The sequence below is a fragment of the Patella vulgata genome, chromosome 4 (assembly GCF_932274485.2).
Source record: "Patella vulgata chromosome 4, xgPatVulg1.2, whole genome shotgun sequence".
In the NCBI taxonomy this organism is placed as follows: Eukaryota; Metazoa; Mollusca; class Gastropoda; family Patellidae; genus Patella; species Patella vulgata.
The window spans coordinates 69,450,583-69,473,378 of record NC_065882.2 but is presented as its reverse complement, the minus strand read 5'-3'; the positions used below and the strand labels follow the sequence as shown (position 1 = coordinate 69,473,378).

Here is a 22,796-nt window from a genome sequence, read left to right as displayed (position 1 = left end):
TTTAATAGTGTACTATCAAAAATAAAACGAAAAGTACTAATTAAAATTAGTGTTAAACAAAATTAACCGAAACGAAATTATAAACTAATGTTAATTTGATAGTATGTTATTTTTGGCCATTTAGAAGATTTATATATGTTTCTATAGGTGGAGTACCATGCTTCAGGTTTTCTAGAGAAGAACAGAGATAATTTGAGTATTTGTATAGTGGATTGTATGAAGTCCAGTAGAAGTCAACTAATCAGTGATTTATTTAAAGCCAAACTCTCAAGAACGGGTACTATATCAGGGTAGGTATTAATTCAGGAAAATAAATAAAGATGATACTTTTCAAATATGAAATAGATAAACGTTTATCATTGTTGATATGGGCATTTATGTGGATTTAAGTGTTGAATTGGTTTTATCATATTTTTCTTTTCGATTGTCAATGTGACTAATAATTTTGAATTTTTCTGGATAAATTGTAGCCTGATATAATTTTTTAGGGTGACTTTAAATAACTTACAACATTCAGAAGCAATTAGACTGGTCACCCTTGGTTTCAGATAAAAAAAAAATGGCACACTTTGCATTATGCCATGATCTTCATTTCTAGTATTTTACATTTGTTTAAATCTCGAAATGTGTCATACAAAAATAATACAAGCAAATCATTTGCAGTGTATGTTTATCTAAATCATTTGACTAGTGTTTCCAGTACAAATTGAGACAACTTCCTTTAGTTAACTATTGCGTATTTCAAGCTCAAACATCGTCGCTTTCAAACGCTACGCCTCTGGATAGCCACCAATCAAATAATTGTACATCTGTTTTTGTAGCGTTTAGTGATGACATTTTACTCATATTTGCGTAGTTTAAATCGATACCCAATGATATGTCGACTGACAACAGGGACGAATTTCGATTTTGCGTGGTGTTGATCATGCTAGACATGGTTTAACACCAGACAATAAATAGTTTTAATCTCTAGCAGGTCTTATATAAATTAAATTAACTTGTTGAAAACTTTCTTTTTATACGAAACCCAAATCTGTTCGTGATTTCTCCTCTTGTCGACCATCTTAACACGACGAGTGCGAACCATGCAGGATACAAGAGTGTAAAAGACCAACGTCATGGGTCCATCTGGGGAATAAAGGAAAGAAAAGCGGAGTTTATTTACATTTTCCAGGCCATGTCAACAATTATTTCAATGATTCTATCACGATTTTCTACTTTACTTAATTTTCACTCCCTCAACAAGTTTGTTTACGAACTTGTTAATTATACTTAGCAATGGTACATTTCAAAATCAAAGTCTTTTCTTCCATTTTCTTTTTGTTACTTTGTTCAATTATAGTAAGCAGTGTTGACAGTCTGTAGATTGTGTTTGTTTTGCGCAGCTTATTTATATAAAACCGGTAATAAAAGTAAACCCCGGTCTCTTATGGTATAAGTAAAAAATAGTACTCTATGAACATTGGTCAAGGACGATGAGTAAATAACTCTATAACTACGTATATAAGTAAATAATGAAACATGTTCTTTTATATTTAATTACAATTTATTTAATAAAAAAGAACCATGTAATACAAGTATTCTTACGACTACACTTAATGCCATTACATCATCATTAAGGATGGGTTCAACCCTTCAACAACGTATTTAAGGATGTCTGCATGGTGATGCGCATGACCTCGCTTTTTTTAATATCGTTAATTCACAATATAGCATGTTCTATTCGAGGCCTTTGCCTGCAAACAAGACAAAATTACAACGAAAAGAGGGTGTATTATACGTATGGTGGTGTGTTGGAAAACGTATTAACATTTTAAAAAGAGACCATGACAGCATACTCCCCACCCTCGCTGGATTCCCCTCATCAGTGGAAACATGTCGAAACATATAACCCATTCATGTGAAAAGATATTGAAGATTTCTTTTTTTTTAAAAAAATGGATCACGATCGAACTTGACAGTATACTCCCGTACGCTCTATTTACTCCCCTTGTCTAGAGTAACGACATGTTAAGGTACATAAAGCAGAAGCTAAATTTAGTTCGGAAAACGGAACGAAAAAAGTGGGCAATATCATGCTGTTATTCGAAAGCCTCCCACAAGTTTTCAAATAAACGTTTCAAAACCCCACTTAGTATGCTACCAAATTGCCAGCTGTTTATATTTAACGACGTTATCGAGGGCTACTATCTAAAACGTATTTTATATTACGAAACTTAAACTATCAGACGTATTAAATTAAATATGCATATTAGGCAATTATTACGACTATAAAGATTAACGACAGCAAGGTGTTCCGATGCTACCAGAACGACTAAAAATATATACTTGGTATCGTTGTAGCTTTAAAACATGAACACGAGAATCAATCTTATTTGCATTATTTTCTAAAATAAATGTAACCTGACCTAAACTTGACAATGTCACTGAGAATAGAAGGTTTTATACCAATAATGACAGTTTCGATTTAAACCGTATTCAATGACAATGGGAGAGAATTTAAATTACTTCTAAAAATATTTACAAGAAGGTTTCTTCTGAAAAGTCATGTGATCGGGAAGGTCTGATTTGTACACATATATTGGTAAGTGCAAGAGGACCACACTACACGAAAACAAAACCCACAACACAAACCTGTGAACAAAACCCACAAACTACACGGGTATTGCAAGCAATGAAATGAAATGAAAGGGGCTTTAAAGTCTTACTATTCTGCTCCGACTGAGCTAATGAAAATTGTGCACGGACAGCGGCGCTACGGCCTACTCTTATATTGAAATTTCAGCTGCCAAGGTATCTTTTACGTGCACCCTAATTTTTGCACAGGACCTCGGTTTTTTGTACCGGGAGTGAACCCACGACCTCCAGACAAGCGAGCCAGCGTTTTACTCACTTAGCCACCATGGCTGCATCAGGCAATCAAATCATGTGAATGGATCCCAGGCCAGCACGTTCCTGGGTAGTAATGGTGCAGACTTCGGTCAAAATGAAATAAAATAAAAAACTAAAACAAGAGAAAAGGGTGAACAATGAATATAAGACTACTAGAAATGCATCGATTCTTGGCGGCGATAGCTTGTCAAATGGCATCAGAAGTTAGAACGTCAAGAAATTACCAATAAGGGTGATAATCCGGATAGAATTTCAGAAAACTAAAAAATGTTTAAAATTAACAATCGAGGTAAAAAATACATGAGTAAACGTTGTATTGAATTTCGGAAAACTCGAAAATATTTGAAATTAACAATCGAGGTAAAAGTATTTGACTGAACGTTGTATTTAACTACTGTATATTTCAAATTATGAGAGCTGCCGATTGTTTCAGGTATCTTGATGAATAATAAATTATCCTTGAGGTAAAAAAATACACGAGTAAACGTTGTATATTAACTATATTTCAAATTATGAGAGGTGCCGATTGTTTCAGGTATCCTGGTGAATAATAAATTATCCTCGAGCCTCTAAAGAATCTTTATTCCAGCTTCCAATATGAAAATATTCCAATAACTTTCTAAATGCTATTGCTTTTGAAATAAATAGTATTCGGTTAGATATTTGCAAAGGTGCAGTATATTTAGATGCAACGAGTACAATTTTCTATCCGCCAAAAGCGTCTTGTTTAGAATTTCATTTGTAAATATTGAATTGTACTTTTTAAAGGTGTAGTGGACACACCTTAAATCTTTTGAAACTTGTTAGTCCAAATAACTGGCATATTATAAAATACCGAACAAAACTGTAAAAAAAAATATCAACAATATGGATGTTGCATAGAATTACAAAAAAATGGGTTCGTTTGGATATAGGCTAGCGAGGGGTTAGGGTTAATCTGCAGGTTTATCAATAGCAATGGCCTGCTGATATTGACCTTAAACCTGAAAGTTTCAATTTAATTAAAGTAGCTATGTCTCTAACTCAAAATCACCCAACATTGAAAACACGAAATATTTGTCAATTTAAATTAAACATACATTATGCAAGAGCTAAATCTGTCTATTGCAGGTCTTTCTTTAGGCCTGAAATGTTATCTAAATTATTAATTAGACATTAATTAACTTATCCAGACCATAATCAACTCTCGATGTCAACACTAGCCTGCGATATTATTGGATTATAATCCGATTTGCTGCTCAACTTTCATTTCTGATTTAATCATGAAATGGATAATCGAGACTATGTTTTTTTGTCGTACCGAATTAAGTAATGATGATCGAGGCTAGGCCGAAATTTCAATCGCCTAATTCTCGGTTCATAGTGGATCAATTTGACTGAAATTTTCAGCAAATTGCCTTTACATTATCTAGTTTTTAACTATCATAGTGAAAACTGTCAGCTCTTTATCTAATCTCCCATAATGTATCTTTAACATTGACGTTCTGATCTTACCGGGAAAAGATGGGTTTCTGATGTGCAATGTTTAAGACAAAGTAAACAATTTACCATTGGTACACGAATCGTGTACCATAATGCATTTTATCGCTATTGTAACAAGGGATTCAAAGAACGCGGCTAGACATAGTCCCAAACGGTGACACCATATTATTATCTGGAGAGCATGCGCAATAAATATTATCAATGTAGACCGGAATAACCAGACGCTAGATACTGCTATTCGATTAAGACTTCTGGCGTTTTTCGCCGAACATAACTGATTAGAAATAACAGTAAAAACAGAAACGATTGAATGTAAATCAGTTTATATACATTCATAGTACATTATTATATGCGTTGCGACCCATTTAAGTCAATTTCTAGATCCCAAATATTAGCGATTTATCTCCTTTAAATCTGATGCTCTGATATTTGGGTATCGGTCTGCATTTAAAATTGTATATCCTCAGAGAGAGCCAATTTTGATGCGTAAGGATTTTGTGTTCAGCCGAAACTAAAATAAGTAGACCCCCCACTCCAGTTTTATAATTTCTAGGTATTGTTCTATTACTGATCAGTGTAACACATATCAACAGCACCATCCAATATTTTCTTTTAAGCAGTATTTTAAAGAAATGCCTAGCTATAGTCTCAATGTCAAATTTGTCAGTTACTAAGTTAATTATAATGTCTGGATTAAACTGAACCAGTAAATAATGTTATGTTTAAGTTAAACTGATCGTAACGAATGGACACCACTTTAAATGTGTAGTTGATTGTATATTCCGTATAAAATCCTGCGATTAGATGCTAACAATGGAGTTTATGTACCATGGGTGGATGCAGTTGACGACCAGTCGAGCAATTGATAAAACCTGGTTACTTTTATATCAATACTAGTTGTTATAATTGTTGAGAAACTAAATATATATCTTGACTGTGACCTATTTATCATGTTGGGCTAAGTACACAGATAGGGGGACAATTTACTTCAGGTGAAGATCAAATTAAATAGAGCGAACCAGTTGTGGATTACCAGTACACAGTAGTTTCCGTATCATTAAGAAATGACCTGACTCATCAAATTGTAGCTCCCAAGTGTGTAACTTGGTCAAGTCATTACCCGCCTTCATTAGCACGGTTGGTGCAGAAAAGTAGGACGTTAACCCCATTTCATTTCCGAGACATTACTACAATTTTTTAGTTCTGTACAAAATAGTCTGCAAAATGTCTCTAATGGTTTCTGTAAACGAAAAAATGAATGCAAACGATTTATACTTTTGGGTTTGATAGAATTCAATTTTGGAACTTTCAATCGAGCATCACCAAAGTTTGCGATCAATGGGACCGACTGGACTTCTTACCAAAAGATGACTAATCCTAAGATAAAAGATTTTAGTCGCTAGCGTCATCTAGACTTCAAATAGAACTCACTGGGTGGGGATGGTGGGGATGATGTTGTGATCCATTTTTGCCAGTAGTAGACTAATTTTAACTAATAAATGAAATAAAAAACCAAGATTATATTAACCGTTTTCTGATAAAAGTAGGGTATACCGACGACTTATTTCCCTTTTTATGATGGTTTTCAGGTATATTATGTAAATTTACACTTACGTCAATTACATACCTGATTATTATTCCTTTAATGTATACTATATATATTTAGGACGCACACAACTAATTCTGTACAATTGTTATACCCGAAATACACCTTGAAAAAAATTCTCAATTACCTATTCACCGTAGTGTTTACGTTATTTAAACAAATTGTCTATTTACACAATTCGTTTGCTATTATGATATATTTTTTAAATTTTTTAAAAGATAGTTAAGTTGAATGAGAAAGTGGGGTGGGGATTATGCATCTTGTCTATGTTGCCAGAAGCAATTTGAACTAATAAATGAAATAGTACGCGTAGTTTCCACCTGGGACTGTAGAGTATATAAAAGTATACACTACCTATGCCGGACTAACAAAAAGATGTTAAATAGTGGACTAATTAACTAGTTTAAATATTATCTTATCGAGGTGTGTGGATACACAGTATACCTTCATTTTTTCAGGTCGTTTGCTACGAAACCACGGGTTAAAACACAAGGTGTAAATAACACGGATACCGCGACGACAGAGAGGTATGTATTGTCCGTCTGTTTTACACTTATTCTAACATATCTTTCATTGTTTTTACATAATGGTCATTGTTATATAATATCTAAATATGTGAATTTTAGGGATTTCATTGATGGAATTCAAGAAGAAAATGATTTATGTTTTCGAAGTTGTTTCGCAGAAAAAATGTGGGCGTATTGTTAATTTTGTAAATAATTGTCAAGTTCAAGTTTACATTGTGTGTTCAATTTAACCAAATCCTGGATGTTCTGAATTAGAAAATTGCTGCACTTTTACCAATGGGTTTATAAAACATTTATTATTAAAGAGTAGTATATGGGTGGAAAGTTTTAATTTTTGTAAATGCGTGTCATCTTACACATTCTGATAAAAATGGACACATTACAATGCATAGGATATCATAATAGCAAATTTTCAACCGACAACGTAATAATACGTTCATACTAAAATTGATTTCCCTGCGTTTTTCTTCGTATTTTGTCGGAACCCTGTAGCTGAATTAATTCTGAACTGGAATATTAATCTACTCTGATCACTATGACCACGTTATTTCTGGTCTTATTAAATTAAGACTAAGTCCAAGTAACTTCTATGTGATTTATTAAACATAGATAATTCAACGAAATTTTACAAGAAAGAGAGAGTTCTGATACGTTCTAAACAGTAGCCCACTCTATGTTTGAAATACAATTCTACAAAATATATAATAGACAATTATGAAACGTTGACAATTAAACTATAAAATATTGCTTCTAAGTTGAAATCTAAAACAATTATAGTTCGTTTTATAGAGAGTTTGGTTAATGACCAATACTTAATCCTTCCATTGTTTAGACTTTAATGCTTCGTCTAAATTATATCTGATGTAATAACCAGTGGCTGGTTTAAGAAGGTTCTATAATCTGAGGGTCAGCTGATATTTGATTGTAAAGAGTTTGACTATGTGTTTTTATAAGGACTATATATATATATTGGTTATAGACCTATGTCTTATGGCTTACAGTCAAGCTCATACAACCAAATATCAACTGTCCCCTGGGTTATAGAACCTTTTTAAACCAGCCACTGGCTACTACGTCAGATATAATTTAGACGAAGCATTAAAGTCTAAACAATGGAGGGATTAAGTATTTCATTTAAATAAATTGATATAAAATATGGAAGAAGTTACGTATTATTTTAAGTGTTCAATTGGTTCAAATGGTTGAGGATAAACCTTAACAGGAAAACCAAACAATACCTCATCATGTCATCTAAACGAGAATTCTAGGAACATATATACATTAGGTATTGAGATTTCAAGGGTCCACTTGCTATACACGTCCTTTCAAATTGTAAGATTGTCTGATTGTTTTGTTTTGCTATACAACGCCCGTAATGCAAGCATACATATAGCCTCTTAAAAAGTCATGCTCAAATAAATTACACTTCATGTCGTATTCTTCTCTTAGTCCAGACTTTTTTTTCTATTGGATAATCATATGCCAGAGGGATTAAACACAGATATGATGGTATGTTCCTATTGTTGCTGTTACCAGATCTTTCCTACGCAAAATATGTGCCTTTAATGTGCGCCGAATCGGTGACCCTCCGCATTTTGAACGGATTAGCTACACGTCACATCAAGAATTTTTGTTGACTTACATTTCTAATTATTTGAGTTTGATTGTTTTATTGGACTTACTATGAAAGGTAAATATGTGATTAGGATAATTTTAAAGGTAGGCAACTGCATCAATTTAACATTTCGCAAATCTAAGTAGTATGATAAATAAATCTAAGTAAAAGTAGTCGAAACACATATGTTATAGAATTATGTACCGATGCAACGATATATTAAACACATTTCAAAAATTTTACCTCAATTCTTTTGTTATTTTGTCCTCTCTTTTTTTTAAAAAAAAATCACTCTTTTACTGCTTTATATTTTTTCCCCAAAAAATGTTCAGCTTCGACAATTCATTTTCAAATGAGATTAGCATTGTCTCCTTCAATAAAATACTTAGCCGTGAACGTGTATCCATCGCTTATCTGAATTGATGAATTGCGGATATTGACCTAGAATGACACGGTGTTTTATTGGCAAAAGTATAGTATGTGTTGATAACAACATCTTTATTAAAAAAACTGATCTTCCTAATACATATTTCCCTGATTTTGTCCAAATAGAAAAAAAATAGATAATAAAACATGCATCAATTTACTGTTTAAAAAAACCCTGCCGTTTGTAGACGTTTTACTGTGATTACCTTGGGAGTTGAATGGCCGTGTCATCGGGTTCTATATAATGAAATGTCTGGTATTCAGTCGCACAGTTATTTAGACATTTAAAAATCTCTAATGGGATAGGTTTATGTGATTTATGACGTTGTAAGCACCAATATTAATAAAAAAAATTCTACCATTACTTAATATATTATGTTGACTAAAGTTGGGAGAATTGCGATATTACTTATTGTATTATGTTGACTAAAGTTAAGAGAATTACGATATTTGCCAGTACCATGCCTTATGTCAACTTATAAGTGTGAATGAACATGAGTTTCAATTTTAATGTATGTTGTCTAAAATACGTTTGTCAATAATGGTTTATATGACTTGTCACGGTCACAGTGTCTGTTTGGATTACGTTTATTGACTTTGATAAAAAAAAATACAAGTCAACGCAAATCCCAATTGGAGTTGTTGAAATCTACTGTAGGTGTCGAATATTACTTGATGCATGGATACCTAATGGTGGATAAACGTATTTAATATGTATAGCATCATGGTCATATATAATACGTATATGGTCATTAGTCAAAATTTTATGAGAGGATTTGTGGCGACTGTGTGACTTACGAGTAAAGTGTGCGGTATGGAAGACTAACGTTGCCATTATTATTTCAATGTTCACGGTCCAAAATGGATGTCAGCAGTTCAAAATACTAAAACTAATTGTAAAACTAAAATAAGTATTTTGAACTGCTGAAATATCCATTTTGGAAAGCGAACATTGAAATAATAATGGCAACATTATTCTTCCATAGTTCATAGCCATTTGAATTTGACAAGACAAAGTAAGCGTGTAAGGAAAAGAATACATCGACAGTTGCAAATCGAAGAATAGTATGGCGGATAAACTCAGTTGCTCGGGTACAGTTCTCCATTTGCGCATTTCACACGTAACAACAAAAATAAAATAATATGATTGTCTCAAAATAACACAACTATTGTAATGACACGACATTAAACCCCATTTTCTTTCATTCTATTCCATGCTACCATCAAGAAAGAAAATCATATTTTTATACGCCCATAATTTCATGTGGATGTATAGTGTTCTCGCCCCTGTTCTTCCTCCAGACCTCCGTTCAAATTTGTTTGTGGAAACTCTACAGGTCACAATTTTTATCCGATTTTGATGAAACTTAAAATATTTGTTTATATCCCAAAGATTTCGGTTTCTTTCGATATTAGCGCATATCGGAGCGCAGTATCCTGGATTATGGCCCCTGATTTTCTTCGCCTTTTCTCTGTCCATTACATGCACAATGTGGGCGTATCTTGTAGAGCAACCGCTTGTTTTAAAGCATGGAAGACCTCTAAAATATTTTTCTATATTCAGGGTTAACACAGAAATATGTTATCCGAAAATTCCTCATTTTTAAGGATGTGTTAATATTGTATTGTATAATCTTCTACCTTACTTACTATAGCCTTGGTTAGAGTAGGAATATATTATTTCCTAGAATTTCTAATATTCCAGTGGCACAGTACCATAATAGTACAACACAAATTTGTTAACGATGTGAACCGATAGGCTTTTATAAGCCGGAATTACTTGGTAGAGAATAACTTCGTGGCCAATGCTTCATTATTTTCCTTAAAGGAACGCTTTATTCTTTAATATCAGACTTTTGAAGTTTTATGACATTTGATTATGTTTCAGATATGACAGATCACTTAAAAGCCAGACAACTGTAGCTCAGTATTTTAAGGTAGGTTTTGAGAAACATTTTACAAAATATTTTTATTGTTATAATCCATTAACTTTAATGTTATAATCCATTATTCTGAATGTTAAAATCCAGTATTTTTAATGTTAAAATCCAGTATGTTTAATGTTAAAATCCATTATTTTTAATGTTGATCTATTATGTTTATTGGAAAGTAAAGTTGAAGTGCTTATTTATTAAAAACATTTATCCAGTAAAACATTATATAAGCATATGTCCCGGTCTTGTGGGCTTTGCTTTGATCAGTTCTGTGTGGTAATGTCATTTTGAACCCATGTAACAAAAGCTCCTTGAGAACGCCTCCAGTATTTCTTTTTAGAAGTGATACAGGTGTTGATAACTGGAAAATCTAAACTAAGACCGCCTATAGTGACATCAACTAGACAGCTAAACGTTATTTGGATTTCAGAATTAAAGAGCAGTTTTTATTGCATATGGCTATATTTCAATTTATACAGAAGCGAAACGGATGATGGTATGATATTCCAAAAATTCAGGTGGATGTTTACTGAGGGATTATTTTATGAGACGCGTTCAAAGCAAGATTTTGCATTTCTTTATTCAAATCATGATTATTTTATTGTATGTCACCCTGTTCTTCATAATCTTCTAAGTCACATTCCGCTCATAGACTGAGTACTAATTAGGTGGTATCAAAGACGCGACCGTTGTGTTGAAATTTTGGCGCGTTTCTGAAGCAAATCAAATAAACTAAGCCCAGTTGTCGTTAAATCAAAAGAACATTTCTTCATAGTAGACTTTATTTGGCAACTTTTCTACTTTCTTACATTTTATATTTTTTAACAAAAGATCTTTTCACCAGTTCTAGAGAATTTCGTTTGTTTTACTCTTACACTTTAAGACGGACATCATTGTTTAAATAACGCCCATTCCATACACAGCGTTTTCACAGGTTTGAAAATAAAGAAACTATTTAAGACTTATCGGGTCGTTACATTTTAGCCAGCGATCTTACACCTCCGACCGTTCCGTCCAACGACTGACATCGACATGGATACAATTTTTGTTGTGTGATCAATAAACACGGAGGGGTGTTGAGTGGAATGGTACTATATTTATCAATAAAGCAGGAAATCTACCCCCTGTATGCTCACAGTAAAACATGGTACCTATGACTTTCTAGGAATTTTATGTTAACTGTCAAGTGACGGTCTCTTTTAGTTCCGTATGGCTAAATCTGATTGGAAGTTATTTCAACCCCCTGTTCATCCGGACAGTAAATTTGACGACCTCTCTTCTGCCTTAACTAATGGGACAGAGTTCATCTGGACCCAAATTTTCCACACAATACCCATAACGGACTGATCTGTGGGAATTCAAGGGGTGGTTTTGTTGTGTTTAGTAAATTAAACCATTTGGTAATGTTTTAGGTGAAGTGTTGTATATCATCTTTAGAGAAATTGGTTATGCGTATAACTTGGCAAAATTATTAAATTTTGGGTCCAGCTAGTTAATAGTATTAGGTATGGATTCGTCAAATGTAGCACGAGTTATCCATGGACCAATGGCATATATTACAGATATAAATATTTGCCTGTATTTTCCATCCCTGAGTAGGGTAAATGCAATTTCCAAATGGAAACGATTATATAAGATCATATTTCTGCTACACTTGTTTCATGTAAAGAAAGGGTTACTTGAAGAATCAAACCGAAAAAGTTCTACTAAAATCTTGTAGCAGTATAGTTTAACAGTATACAAAGAAAAGTTTGTTGAACACCTTGAGTCAATATTTTATTACAAGTATTTCACCTGTCACATAGCCCTTCATACGGTTCAATATTGACATCTAACGAGCCGCTATTAACTTAATCTGACCCTTGTTCGTTAACCCCTCTCGATGTTTAATCAAATATCACCATTTATATTATTTGTGGTCAATTGTTTTATCTCGGTACACCGGTTACTGTAATCTCTCGCTGAGGAAAAATTTCGACAATCAACGTTATCTATTACAAATTAAAAACATTACAAAATATGTCGAACACCGAGTCTACAACAATAATTTTCTTCTGTAACTAAGCAGATTTCGTTACATTTTACCATGATAGTGTCTAAAGGTATATTTTCTCTTGAAGAAAATATTTCAAGTAAGAATAAGACTTTATAAATAACTTGTTCAATTGTCTGATGTAAGAGTGCGACATCCTTTTAGTTCGCCCGTCTTCATTAGCCCAATCGGTGCAGAAAAGTAGGATATTAAACCGAAATTCATCTCATCTCGTTTGTCTAATAGCGGACAAAATCTACATAACCAAAAAAAAAAAAAAATGAAACCGAATGGAATCATAATTTTCATATTAATGAATGACCAGCGCTTATATTCTTTTGTAACTTCGTATTGTTGATGGGTTTTGCGTACTCATTATACATACTCGTTCTTCTGCACAGAAATAGAATATGTTTTAAATGGGCTGTTTGTAACACCCTAAAGAAAGTGTCAAGGTTCAGTCAACTCCGCACCGCCATTGCTTTACTCGATCAAATAAAACAAAACCCCAACATAGAATAAATATATGTTTGGTAAATTCACCGTTTCGATTTTCTGTAAATAGAGGACGTTGATCAAATGTTCATACAATTAACGTAAAGATACATTTACTGGCATTTGTAGATGTATGGCAACAGTTGACGAGGTGGACAGGTGGGGGCGTGGGGGGGGGGGAGGGGGGTACCAGGTGAAGATTGACGAACGCTTTAACAATTAGACTACCGATAAGGTTGGCGCAATATTATTTTCAATTGGTAGTCAATGTGCTATATTATTATTATATAGTATTGAATCTAGTCAAATTTAGAATTTGCACATTTTTTTATTCCCCAACCACTGGCCGTGTCTGTCTGATTAGTCCCGAAATAATCCATTTTTCCATGGTATAAAAGAGATATAATTATCGACCCATAAGAGTCGCGAGAAGATGAAGCTATAATATAACATATTTGTGGATTAAACTACGCCAAACTGTGAGATATTTATAGTAAAAATAACCACACCTGACCAAAAAGTGCAATCATATTTTCATTTACATTAAGACAACTGAGAGTGGCAGAGCCAGTTCGTTGAATGCGTTTTATCGTTGAATTCGGGTTTACAAGATACATTCCTTATTAAAATTCTAGTAAAAACCATTAAATCATTAAATGTTAATAAGTTTCATATCACGGATACTGAAATGAACTTTTGCTGGTGGTTTTCCTGTCATCTTGGTAAATTCTACGTTGACATCTAATCGAATTCTGTGCATTCTCTAACCTTTAAAATTTCCTTTCCCACGAGAAGACGGTTGTAATTTGGAGGAAACCGCAGTAAAATATACAGAATGGGGTACATCTGTAAATAAATTTTATAAGTAGAAATGTCAAAACTAAAGCTTACAGAAATGTGCAACCTCGACAAGTATACAAAATATTATCGGCTTTCACTGCAACTTTTGACTTGAGGTTATGTCATGTTTGGCTGACAAATTCAAGAACTTGCAGATAAATAAATACCTCTAGTGCATAAAAAATGTTAGCGTATTTTATACGGGAAAATAAAGATTCCCATTGAATCAAAGTCCCTTTTCACAAAAAAACAACAAAAAGAGATACGTACATCCATGTTTTTACTCCCCAATCATCAAATGTCCTTACTGTCTTATATAACAATGGGTTGCCAGGCAACGAACATTGCGCTATCTGACATTATTTTGGAGGATGGATTTCAATTTTTCGACGTCAAGGGCAATCAGCACGCATAAAATGGATGGCGACTCTTTACAATTAGTCGATCGCATTCAAGGTTCGCTGTCTTGGGACACTAATTACGAAGAAGGAACAAAAATCTCAATTACTTTGACCTGTAAAACGTTTACAAGGCTGTCACTGTAAGAAACATTGTTGCGAGACTCTGAATTTCGATGTACACTTAGTTCCCCGTAATGATTACTTGACGCAATCAAAGCAAGGCTAGAAATAAAAACAAAAAAAAACATGTGGAGTGTTTACAAGACTTCGCTGACAGTAATTCTAACACAAATCGTTGCGTGACAGTGAATTTCGATATTGCATATTAATTCTCCTTTAGGACAAGCCAAACAGCATATTTGAAAAAAAAACAACAAAAGTAGAATTGTGGATGGACCATCGGATAGACCGAAAGGGGTGACAGAAATATAATTCCGCATGAAGTGTGGGCTATACAAAGTACAATTAAATATGTAAGCTGTGTTAATCCCTCAAATGAAAAGGGTTATTTGGGTCAAAGTGTTGATGAATACGTGTAAAGTATTCAGCTTAGTCTGTTCACATAGGGGGGGTTGGATGGCTGAATGGTTAGCGTGCGCGCGCTGTATCATAAAGTCTGTCATTGAGTCGACTGGCGTGGTTTCGAATCCCCGGTTGTACGTGACAAGGAGTAGGGTCGCCTGTCTAACCTCGTGGGTTTTCTCCGGGTCCTCCGGTTTCCTCCCACTGCTAAAGACCCCTATGCGCAAGCGAATTATTGAAATAAAATTAAACCATATGTTAGTCACGAAATGACCTAGTTTGAGTCGAGTGGACTTTAAACCCCATTTCTCTCTCTCTTTCTCTGTTCACATAGAACAATTTTTAATTTGTTAAGAAGACTAAACAACCAATCTGATTAAAATACAGATCTATATTTCGTTTCGTTTTTTATACTTTCGATGGCCTACACTACATGAAGATCTGACCGGTTGTAGTAAAAGGTCGCGTCAGAGGTCGTACGAATGGCCTTTGATCTTATGACGTCAGACATTGATTAATCAAACAGCGTCGCCATAACAGATGGTAGACAAATAAAACAAAATTTGGAACTATAAAAAGCGAAACGAAATAGGATCTGGTTTTTAATCAGATTGCTAAACAACAGATCGTTGATTAAAGCGGAAAGAAATAGTAACGTTTCTTTTATTTTTCTCATGCTAATCTGGCATCACCAAAATAGTCCATCCGTTAACTATAGTCAAACAATAACCAGTCACACTATCATCCAAAACATAGAACTGGGATAAGAAATTAATTTACATGATGTTAAATCTCTCAAAATCGCGTTAAATAGTCGCCAACGCAAATTGACATTGACATTTTGACATCGACTCATCAGAACAGCGACAGAACAATTAAACATTGAAACATTCCTGTTTTTTAAAATTCCACATAAATTGAATTTTAAAGGTCAGTGAAATTTATTTAAAAGAGGTTTGCTCAATTTAAAACAAATTGATATGCTGTCACCTTGGAGATATCGTACAGTTCATATATTTGCTAATCCTCGCCGCGGCTTTGTTCTGCTTTTTAAGAAAGCTATATCAACTCCCATCTTTTGCAAAGTTTATTGGAATTTCCAAGACAAATTGTTTAATTGGTGAAGGGTTTGAGATATATTAAAACCATCTTTACTCAGGGAGTTGATTTTTTTATTATGCAATTGCATTGTATACTCGTATATGACTTGGACTGGATTTCGTTGCTATTGTCGATCCTTTTTCGCGGTATGGTGTTATGCACAATTACCATTTTTACAATAAAATAGACGAATGTAAACGTTGCTTACATAAATCTTTTTATGGTTGCCGCTTGCACCTGAAGTAGGCCTATGTCAGCACTGGTGCTTGAGAGGTTTACAACAAATAAAAGGTTTTGATATAGTTGCAATGCGTAATGACTAATAAGGATATCGCATGTACACTACAACTTGTCAGACAAAAATGAACCTAACATGCAACAATTCACCTACATGCATACCCACTCTTTGTAAACGTTGTTGTATTCAAATACCTGTTTTTGGAGTATATTTACGAAGTAAATTAAGCAGACATATATTGACTCTGTGACGTCACGGCACGTGGTTATGCCATAATTGACAAAGGTGACATTTCTAAGCGGAGATAATCCAATCCCTATAGTGATAGATTACTGAAATTGTTGCAGTGATGTATCATTAAGTAGAGGAACCCGATCTCACCTATATGTCATGGCTCGAGACGATTCGGTACCTGCAACTTTAGTAGATCTAAGCCGCTTGGTAAGACTTTGTTAGACAACTTTGGATTAAATAGTTATTCTTTAGTCTAGATTTAATCAAGAAAACGATGAATGCATTTAAAATACCTTTTTTTTAGTTTTAAGAGCTCTAAGAGCTGTTAGCTCATCATGAATCTGGTTAAAGCTTCGGAAACTTGTTTGGTTATATTCTTTCATTTTTCATTACATTTTAAAGAAAAAATAACTAAAAAGAGATCTGTTTTAGCTTTAAAAAACGTGGGAAGCTGTTAAATCATTTCGAATCTGAGTAAAGCTTCAAAAATCTTTTTTAGTGCGATTCTTTCATTTTTAGAATCTTTTCATTTTAAAGGGGGGAAAATGTTAATAGTTTAAGATATTTCTTTTAAGTTTAAAAAGTCATGAGTGGCTGTTTAATTGTCTTTAATCGCATTAAAGCTCCAGAAACTTGTTTAGTCCAACTCTTTCATTTTTTTTTAAAGTGATGTGCTTTAACACTATTATGGATTTCTAGTGATGGATTATGGAAAAGAAACCGGTATTGCGATCAATTGTATCTTTAAAAATACTTTGGGTACAACGTTCTAATGTTTTGGTGCATACATGTTTCACTGTGTTTATTTGTGTTTACATGTCAGTGTTTATATGTTATATTGTTGATTTCACAATCAGTCTACATGTTGTCAATAATCTATATCTTGGCCAGCACTGCGCGATTTTATTTGTTTTTGTTATCCCTTAAGTAAGATCCTCGTATATGATCCAAATTACATATATATGTGCATTTTGTACAAAGGCAAGATTTAGGAACTATTTACTGATGTTTGTCAGCAAGCAATCTCGCACGCATGCGTATTTAATCGGATGTTTTCCGTATTTTTACAGCATTTGAAAAATTGAAGTAAAAGGATTACCAGATATGAAATTTTGGCCCTGCAAAGTCAAATTTTAAATATCACATTCCTGAAAGAGAAAAGTTAAAATTTCTATTGCGTGTTAAGTATTTTCAATTTCAGTTTAAGGAAACAGATCATACTGTGATATTCTCTACCTCTCCTCAGATATCATTTCTGTAAATGTATTTTTATATCAATAAAGATTTTCGCATGGACCTGGAAAAATTTGAAAAAATAATGCTCCACAATCAGAGACAAATATGTTAGAAATAACTGGATATGTATCACTCAAATAAATTTGAGATAACTGGATAGATATCAGTTGCTTAAAGGGACAATAACACTCTTGCTGGCTTGACAGCTCCAGAAAATAAAAAAATAGCCTTATTCTAAGTACTAGATGTGTTAGTGTCTTACCTGTTGTGTAAATTATCCATTAAATCCTATATTACTTGTCAAGAGGGTTCAAAAATATTTTTAAGTCACATTTGAAAAGCTTTACGTCAGGCTTTTCAAATCATCTAGTTGAATTTTTCCAACTTTTTAAATTAGGTGTGTTAAGATGAAATTTGTATCATCAATTAATTGGAATATTGTTAAATTTTTGGGACATATTATTCATTTACAACAAGAGTGGTATTGAGCCTTTAAGAGAGCGTTATAAAGTAAAATATTTCTTTAGATTTTTGAATAAAAACTATCCAATTTCTACATGTGGTGCGTAAACCCGAGATTAAAAGATATGTTTCACAACCCCTCATCATATCTCCAGATACACAACAACGCCCTCATAAAATACATTAGTCCGTATATTTTTGTAAACAATGTTTGATTTCAGTAAAACTTTCTCCTGTTTTAAGTATTTGTCCATATAAATCTTGACTGTGTTTTAAAAGTTTTTTCAGGAACATTTTCTATTTATAGGATGGATGTTTGATTCAGTACCCATTCCCAGGTGTTGAATATTTGATTACCGAGTGTATTGTAATTTTGAACGTCGGATTTCAGAACTTATTCTGGTGTTATCAATATTCACTTTTTAGAGCCCGTTCTAGTTCATTAAGTCTAAGATTTCAGAACTTACTTTAGTATTGTTCATGTTTTATTCTTTTAAATATTTGATTTCAGAATTCATTGGTGGATCTTATGACTCGGATGAACTCTTCCGAGCCAAGTTTCGTAAGGTAAACTAGATTTGCTATTATATGAAAATGATGAACATGTTACTAATTTAAGGAAAGAGCACCATCATTAATCTTTGGGCCATTGTGAATCATATTATTGAATCCGTGTGTGAACAGAGCCCACATTGTTATTACCACGAGTTTATTTTAAAAAAAAAATTTCTATTACCACGTGTTTATTTTAGAAAATTTGTTATTTCCACGTGTTTATTTTAGAAAATTTGTTGATTTATTTTAATACAAAATATATATGAGAACTAGCCAAGCGTTTGAAATGAAACATGGAGGTAAAATACCCCCAGAATCTACATCTCATGTACAAATCTTAAACCCCTGTTCACTCATAGCTACCATGGCTGAGACCTTCGTAAATGTAAATGTTAACCTACAGTCTGCTTCAAATAAACACTTTGTCATCGTCAGATCTACAAAATCTCGTATTTAAATGTTATACTGAATTTCACCCTTTTGAATGAAACGATTCGCCTATGTTTTTTTCTTGTTTCTCCGGGGTAATCAGAAATAGATCACATGTAAACCGAGCAACAAGTCGTATATGGGGTTACGAAAGTAGAAAAAAGTAGTATAATTGTAAAATGCGATAAAAGGACTAATGAAAAGTTGGGACATAACATAAAATAGAACTATATTTAATTTATCATCATTGGTGCTGTGTGGCCTAATTTTGTAAATCCTTTATATACCACTGAAAAAGTGTAACCACTGTAACTTAATTCCTTTATCATTTCGAAATGTCTCAACAGTATTCGAAAACAAGCCTAGGGATACTGTTGGTAATGGATGAGTCGTAAACAATATACCTACTGATCAAAATTTTCTAAATTTTAAAGAATTTAGATGCGTTTTTTCTTTATACATTTTAATAAATTCTTGTTAATCTTCTTTGACGTACAAGAAAAGATTCCAGTGACATTGTTTTTTAATGTACCTTTAAACATACATTATGCAAGAGCTAAATCTGCTTATTGCACGTCTTTCTTTAGGCCTGAAATGTTATCTAAATTATTAATTAGACATTAATTAACTTATCCAGACCATCAACTCTCGCTAGCCTGCGATGTTTATTGGATTACATTCTGATTTGCTGTTCAACTTCCATTCATAAATAAATCAAAAAATGGATAATCGAAACTATGTTTTTTTTATCCTATTGACTTTAGTAATGATGATCGAAGCTAGACCGAAAATTCAATTGCTAAAATCTCGGTTCAGAGTGGATCAATTTAACTGAAATTTTCAGCAAATTCCCTTTACGTTATTTAGTTTTTAACTATTATAGAGAGAACTCCCAGCTCTTTATCTAATCTCCCATAATGTATCTTTAATGAAATGATACAGCAGAATAACTTAACAATATATATACGGATAACTATTAAGATTAGCCTTTGTAAGATCATGTGTACAATATAGCGTTAATTGGGTAAATATTTATAATCCTGTGCATTGTATACTAACCTTATACTGTGTGTGTGTGTGTTCTGTCTTTAACACTTTCTTTGCATATCTCAATATATTATTATTCATTTACGTTAAGCCCAACCACAATATATTATTATCATTCATTACGTTAAACCCAATCTCAATATAACATTTTTCAGGTGCGTCAAGCCCAATGAACAGAAAGTATCAGATAAATTCCACCAGGACCAGGTTGTTAAACAACTTAGTTCTAGTGGAGTTTTCGAGGTTAGCCGTATTCGACATTCTGGTTACCCGGTCCGTATCATCTTTGAAGACTTCATAGACAGGTAAGTAAAACGTGAACACCTATTTTTGTGAAAACTTTATCTAGAATTTGATTCAGTTTCAAACTGTATAAGGTATTTACAAATGCACTGGGCCTAAAAGAATATGTGCTGATGTTCTATTAATGAACTTTGGTTTTATTAATATGAGTACCTTAAAAAAAACTACCAAACTTTCTATTAACGGTAATTTATACGTAATAAAGATGGCGGAGTGAAATCAGTGGACATGTAAACTTTAAATGGCAATAAAATACGTTTTGATCGACCTGTCTGAATACCTTTTTTTTACTATATGTTTTTGGTATGCCAAGGTAAATTTGTCTATAGTTAACCTTTATTCTGACTTATTGTCACTTTAACATTGTTGATTAGAAATGTTTAGGCGTGCACTCAAAAGACAAATTGCAAATTTAAAGTATCCTGTAGGGTGTTTGTATCACCAAAGAGCTACTAGAAATCATTAACCCTTTCTGTCATGTTATTTTATTGTGTATTTCGAAATGACATTTGTTTAAGAAGAACACTATAAAAGAGCATATTTATCTGCAACTGTCTGATGGATTTCTGTTGATTTGTTTGTTTGTATTTAAAGACCAGTTAACACGACTTTTATTGAAGAATTTGATACAACAGAAATCTTTTTGATACCGTGTAAAATAATCCGAAAGTGCGAAAAATTCCAGCCTTATTTAAAAAGCAAATATATTTCAAGCTGTAAACGTTTTTCTACAAAGACGACGATATAAATTGAATGATATTGTCCTGAAAAACTCTAAAAAGACTTTATCTAACGAAAACACAAAATGGCTGTGCCAGACACGAATCTGGTGTTTTCACAACTAATTTTTTTCTTATTTTCCCACAAAACAATAAAATATCTCTCATTGCATTTAGTACAATATCAACATTAGTGTCGCTAGTTTCACTTGTTTAAGAAAATTCTCAAAATAAGACAAATTATCCCGAAGTTGCTTTACAGTTAAACCAGTCTTTTACTGGACACACACTGCATTCTTCAAAAACATTTTAAAAGCTCTTGTCGTATTACTGACCAATAGTTTTCTTGTTTTAAGGGTAAATTTGATTGTGGCATAGAACAGGTCTCCGACAGTCCTAGAATTTCTTGTCTATACAAATTAAACGTACCAATAAAATGTACTTCGTATATTTTTAGAAAGTTTCCCAAGTTAGGTTTTTCACCAAATTGTTACTTATTTCTTGATCAACATAATAAACTAAATTGTGTATTGTTTCAGATATAAGATAATTGGATTCAGACCGGATAGATATGTTGAACCTAAACCAATCAATTGTGTGGCCATCTTGAAGACATTGGGATTGTCAGATTTTGAAACAGGAGAAACAAAGGTACGTTGGTATTTTATTTTTAAATCATTTAAATCTTAATATTAATATTTATCTAGAGAAATCCCATATAATATTGAATATAAATGAATTATCTCTCACAGTAATCGTTTATTTTTTTAATTATTTTGCTTTATTTGCTTCTAACCACCATTATGGCATCACTTCTATTGATAATGCTATTATTATTTCTTTACTGTTTCATTTTGTTAGAAGCAGGAACAGTGGTGCCTCTATTCTTGTTCTTCTTCTTTTATTGGGGGTGAGGCTCTTAAAAGAATCTAAGGCTCCGTCTATTCGAATACGATCGACACGAAACTTGGCATGCTTGTTCTTTGAACAATCGTTATCGATAAACAGTTTTCGGTCTTTGATATGACATCACAATTCTAAGATAGCGCCGATGACTTCACGAATCGGAGCTTCCGGGTCGCAATTGTTCAGTAAAACTTCATTATTACTCTTCAGATTCTTATATCTTCTCTGGCACCCTTTCCTGCCGTTTCCCCCTCTTCTAGTTGTTATTACTTCGTCCATGCACAACATGCTGACTCTCTCTGCAACCTCCGTAATGTCAATAAAGAAATCAAACCGGATGTTAAACCAGTAACATGAATATATGTATCTTAGAGCTGTTCGAGCAGCTTCAGGACCCTGTTACTGATCTTGAATATATCCATGGAACTTCTTCAGTACAGTGCCAATTAGTTTTTCACTTTCACTTTCTGTGTCCAAACCAGTAACATGAATATAGGTATCGTGCAACTTCAGCACCCTGTTAATGATCTGGAATAAATCCACGGTACTTCTTCAGTACAGGTCCCAATTACTTTTTCACTACTACTTCCTCTGTCCGGTTTGTTACTTACCTTTTTTACCACTCTCTTGACATCTATTACCATTAGCAACCGTGTTACTTCTCCAGTAAATCTCGAATCAATCGGTGCCACTTCTTATTTGTCCTGTATCCTGTAAACACTTTCAGTACCAGTTCCTGTTATTCTCCTCTTTAACTCTTTTGGTACAATTTCCTAACTCGTCTCAAATACCGC

At 33.2% G+C, this 22,796-nt stretch overlaps 1 protein-coding gene across 1 annotated transcript in view; it reads left to right on the top strand.

The window, feature by feature from the left end:
- The first annotated feature begins 160 nt into the window (after positions 1–160).
- LOC126818184 (chitin synthase chs-2) overlaps positions 161–22,796 on the top strand; it is a 55,760-nt gene continuing 33,124 nt past the window's right edge. Inside the window, exons 1-6 of the mRNA XM_050545441.2 lie at positions 161–290; positions 6,439–6,507; positions 10,437–10,485; positions 18,555–18,610; positions 20,230–20,379; positions 21,636–21,747. Coding sequence (XP_050401398.2) covers positions 217–290; positions 6,439–6,507; positions 10,437–10,485; positions 18,555–18,610; positions 20,230–20,379; positions 21,636–21,747 — 510 coding nt within the window. The 5' untranslated portion in view covers positions 161–216. The remainder of the gene's footprint in view (positions 291–6,438; positions 6,508–10,436; positions 10,486–18,554; positions 18,611–20,229; positions 20,380–21,635; positions 21,748–22,796) is intronic.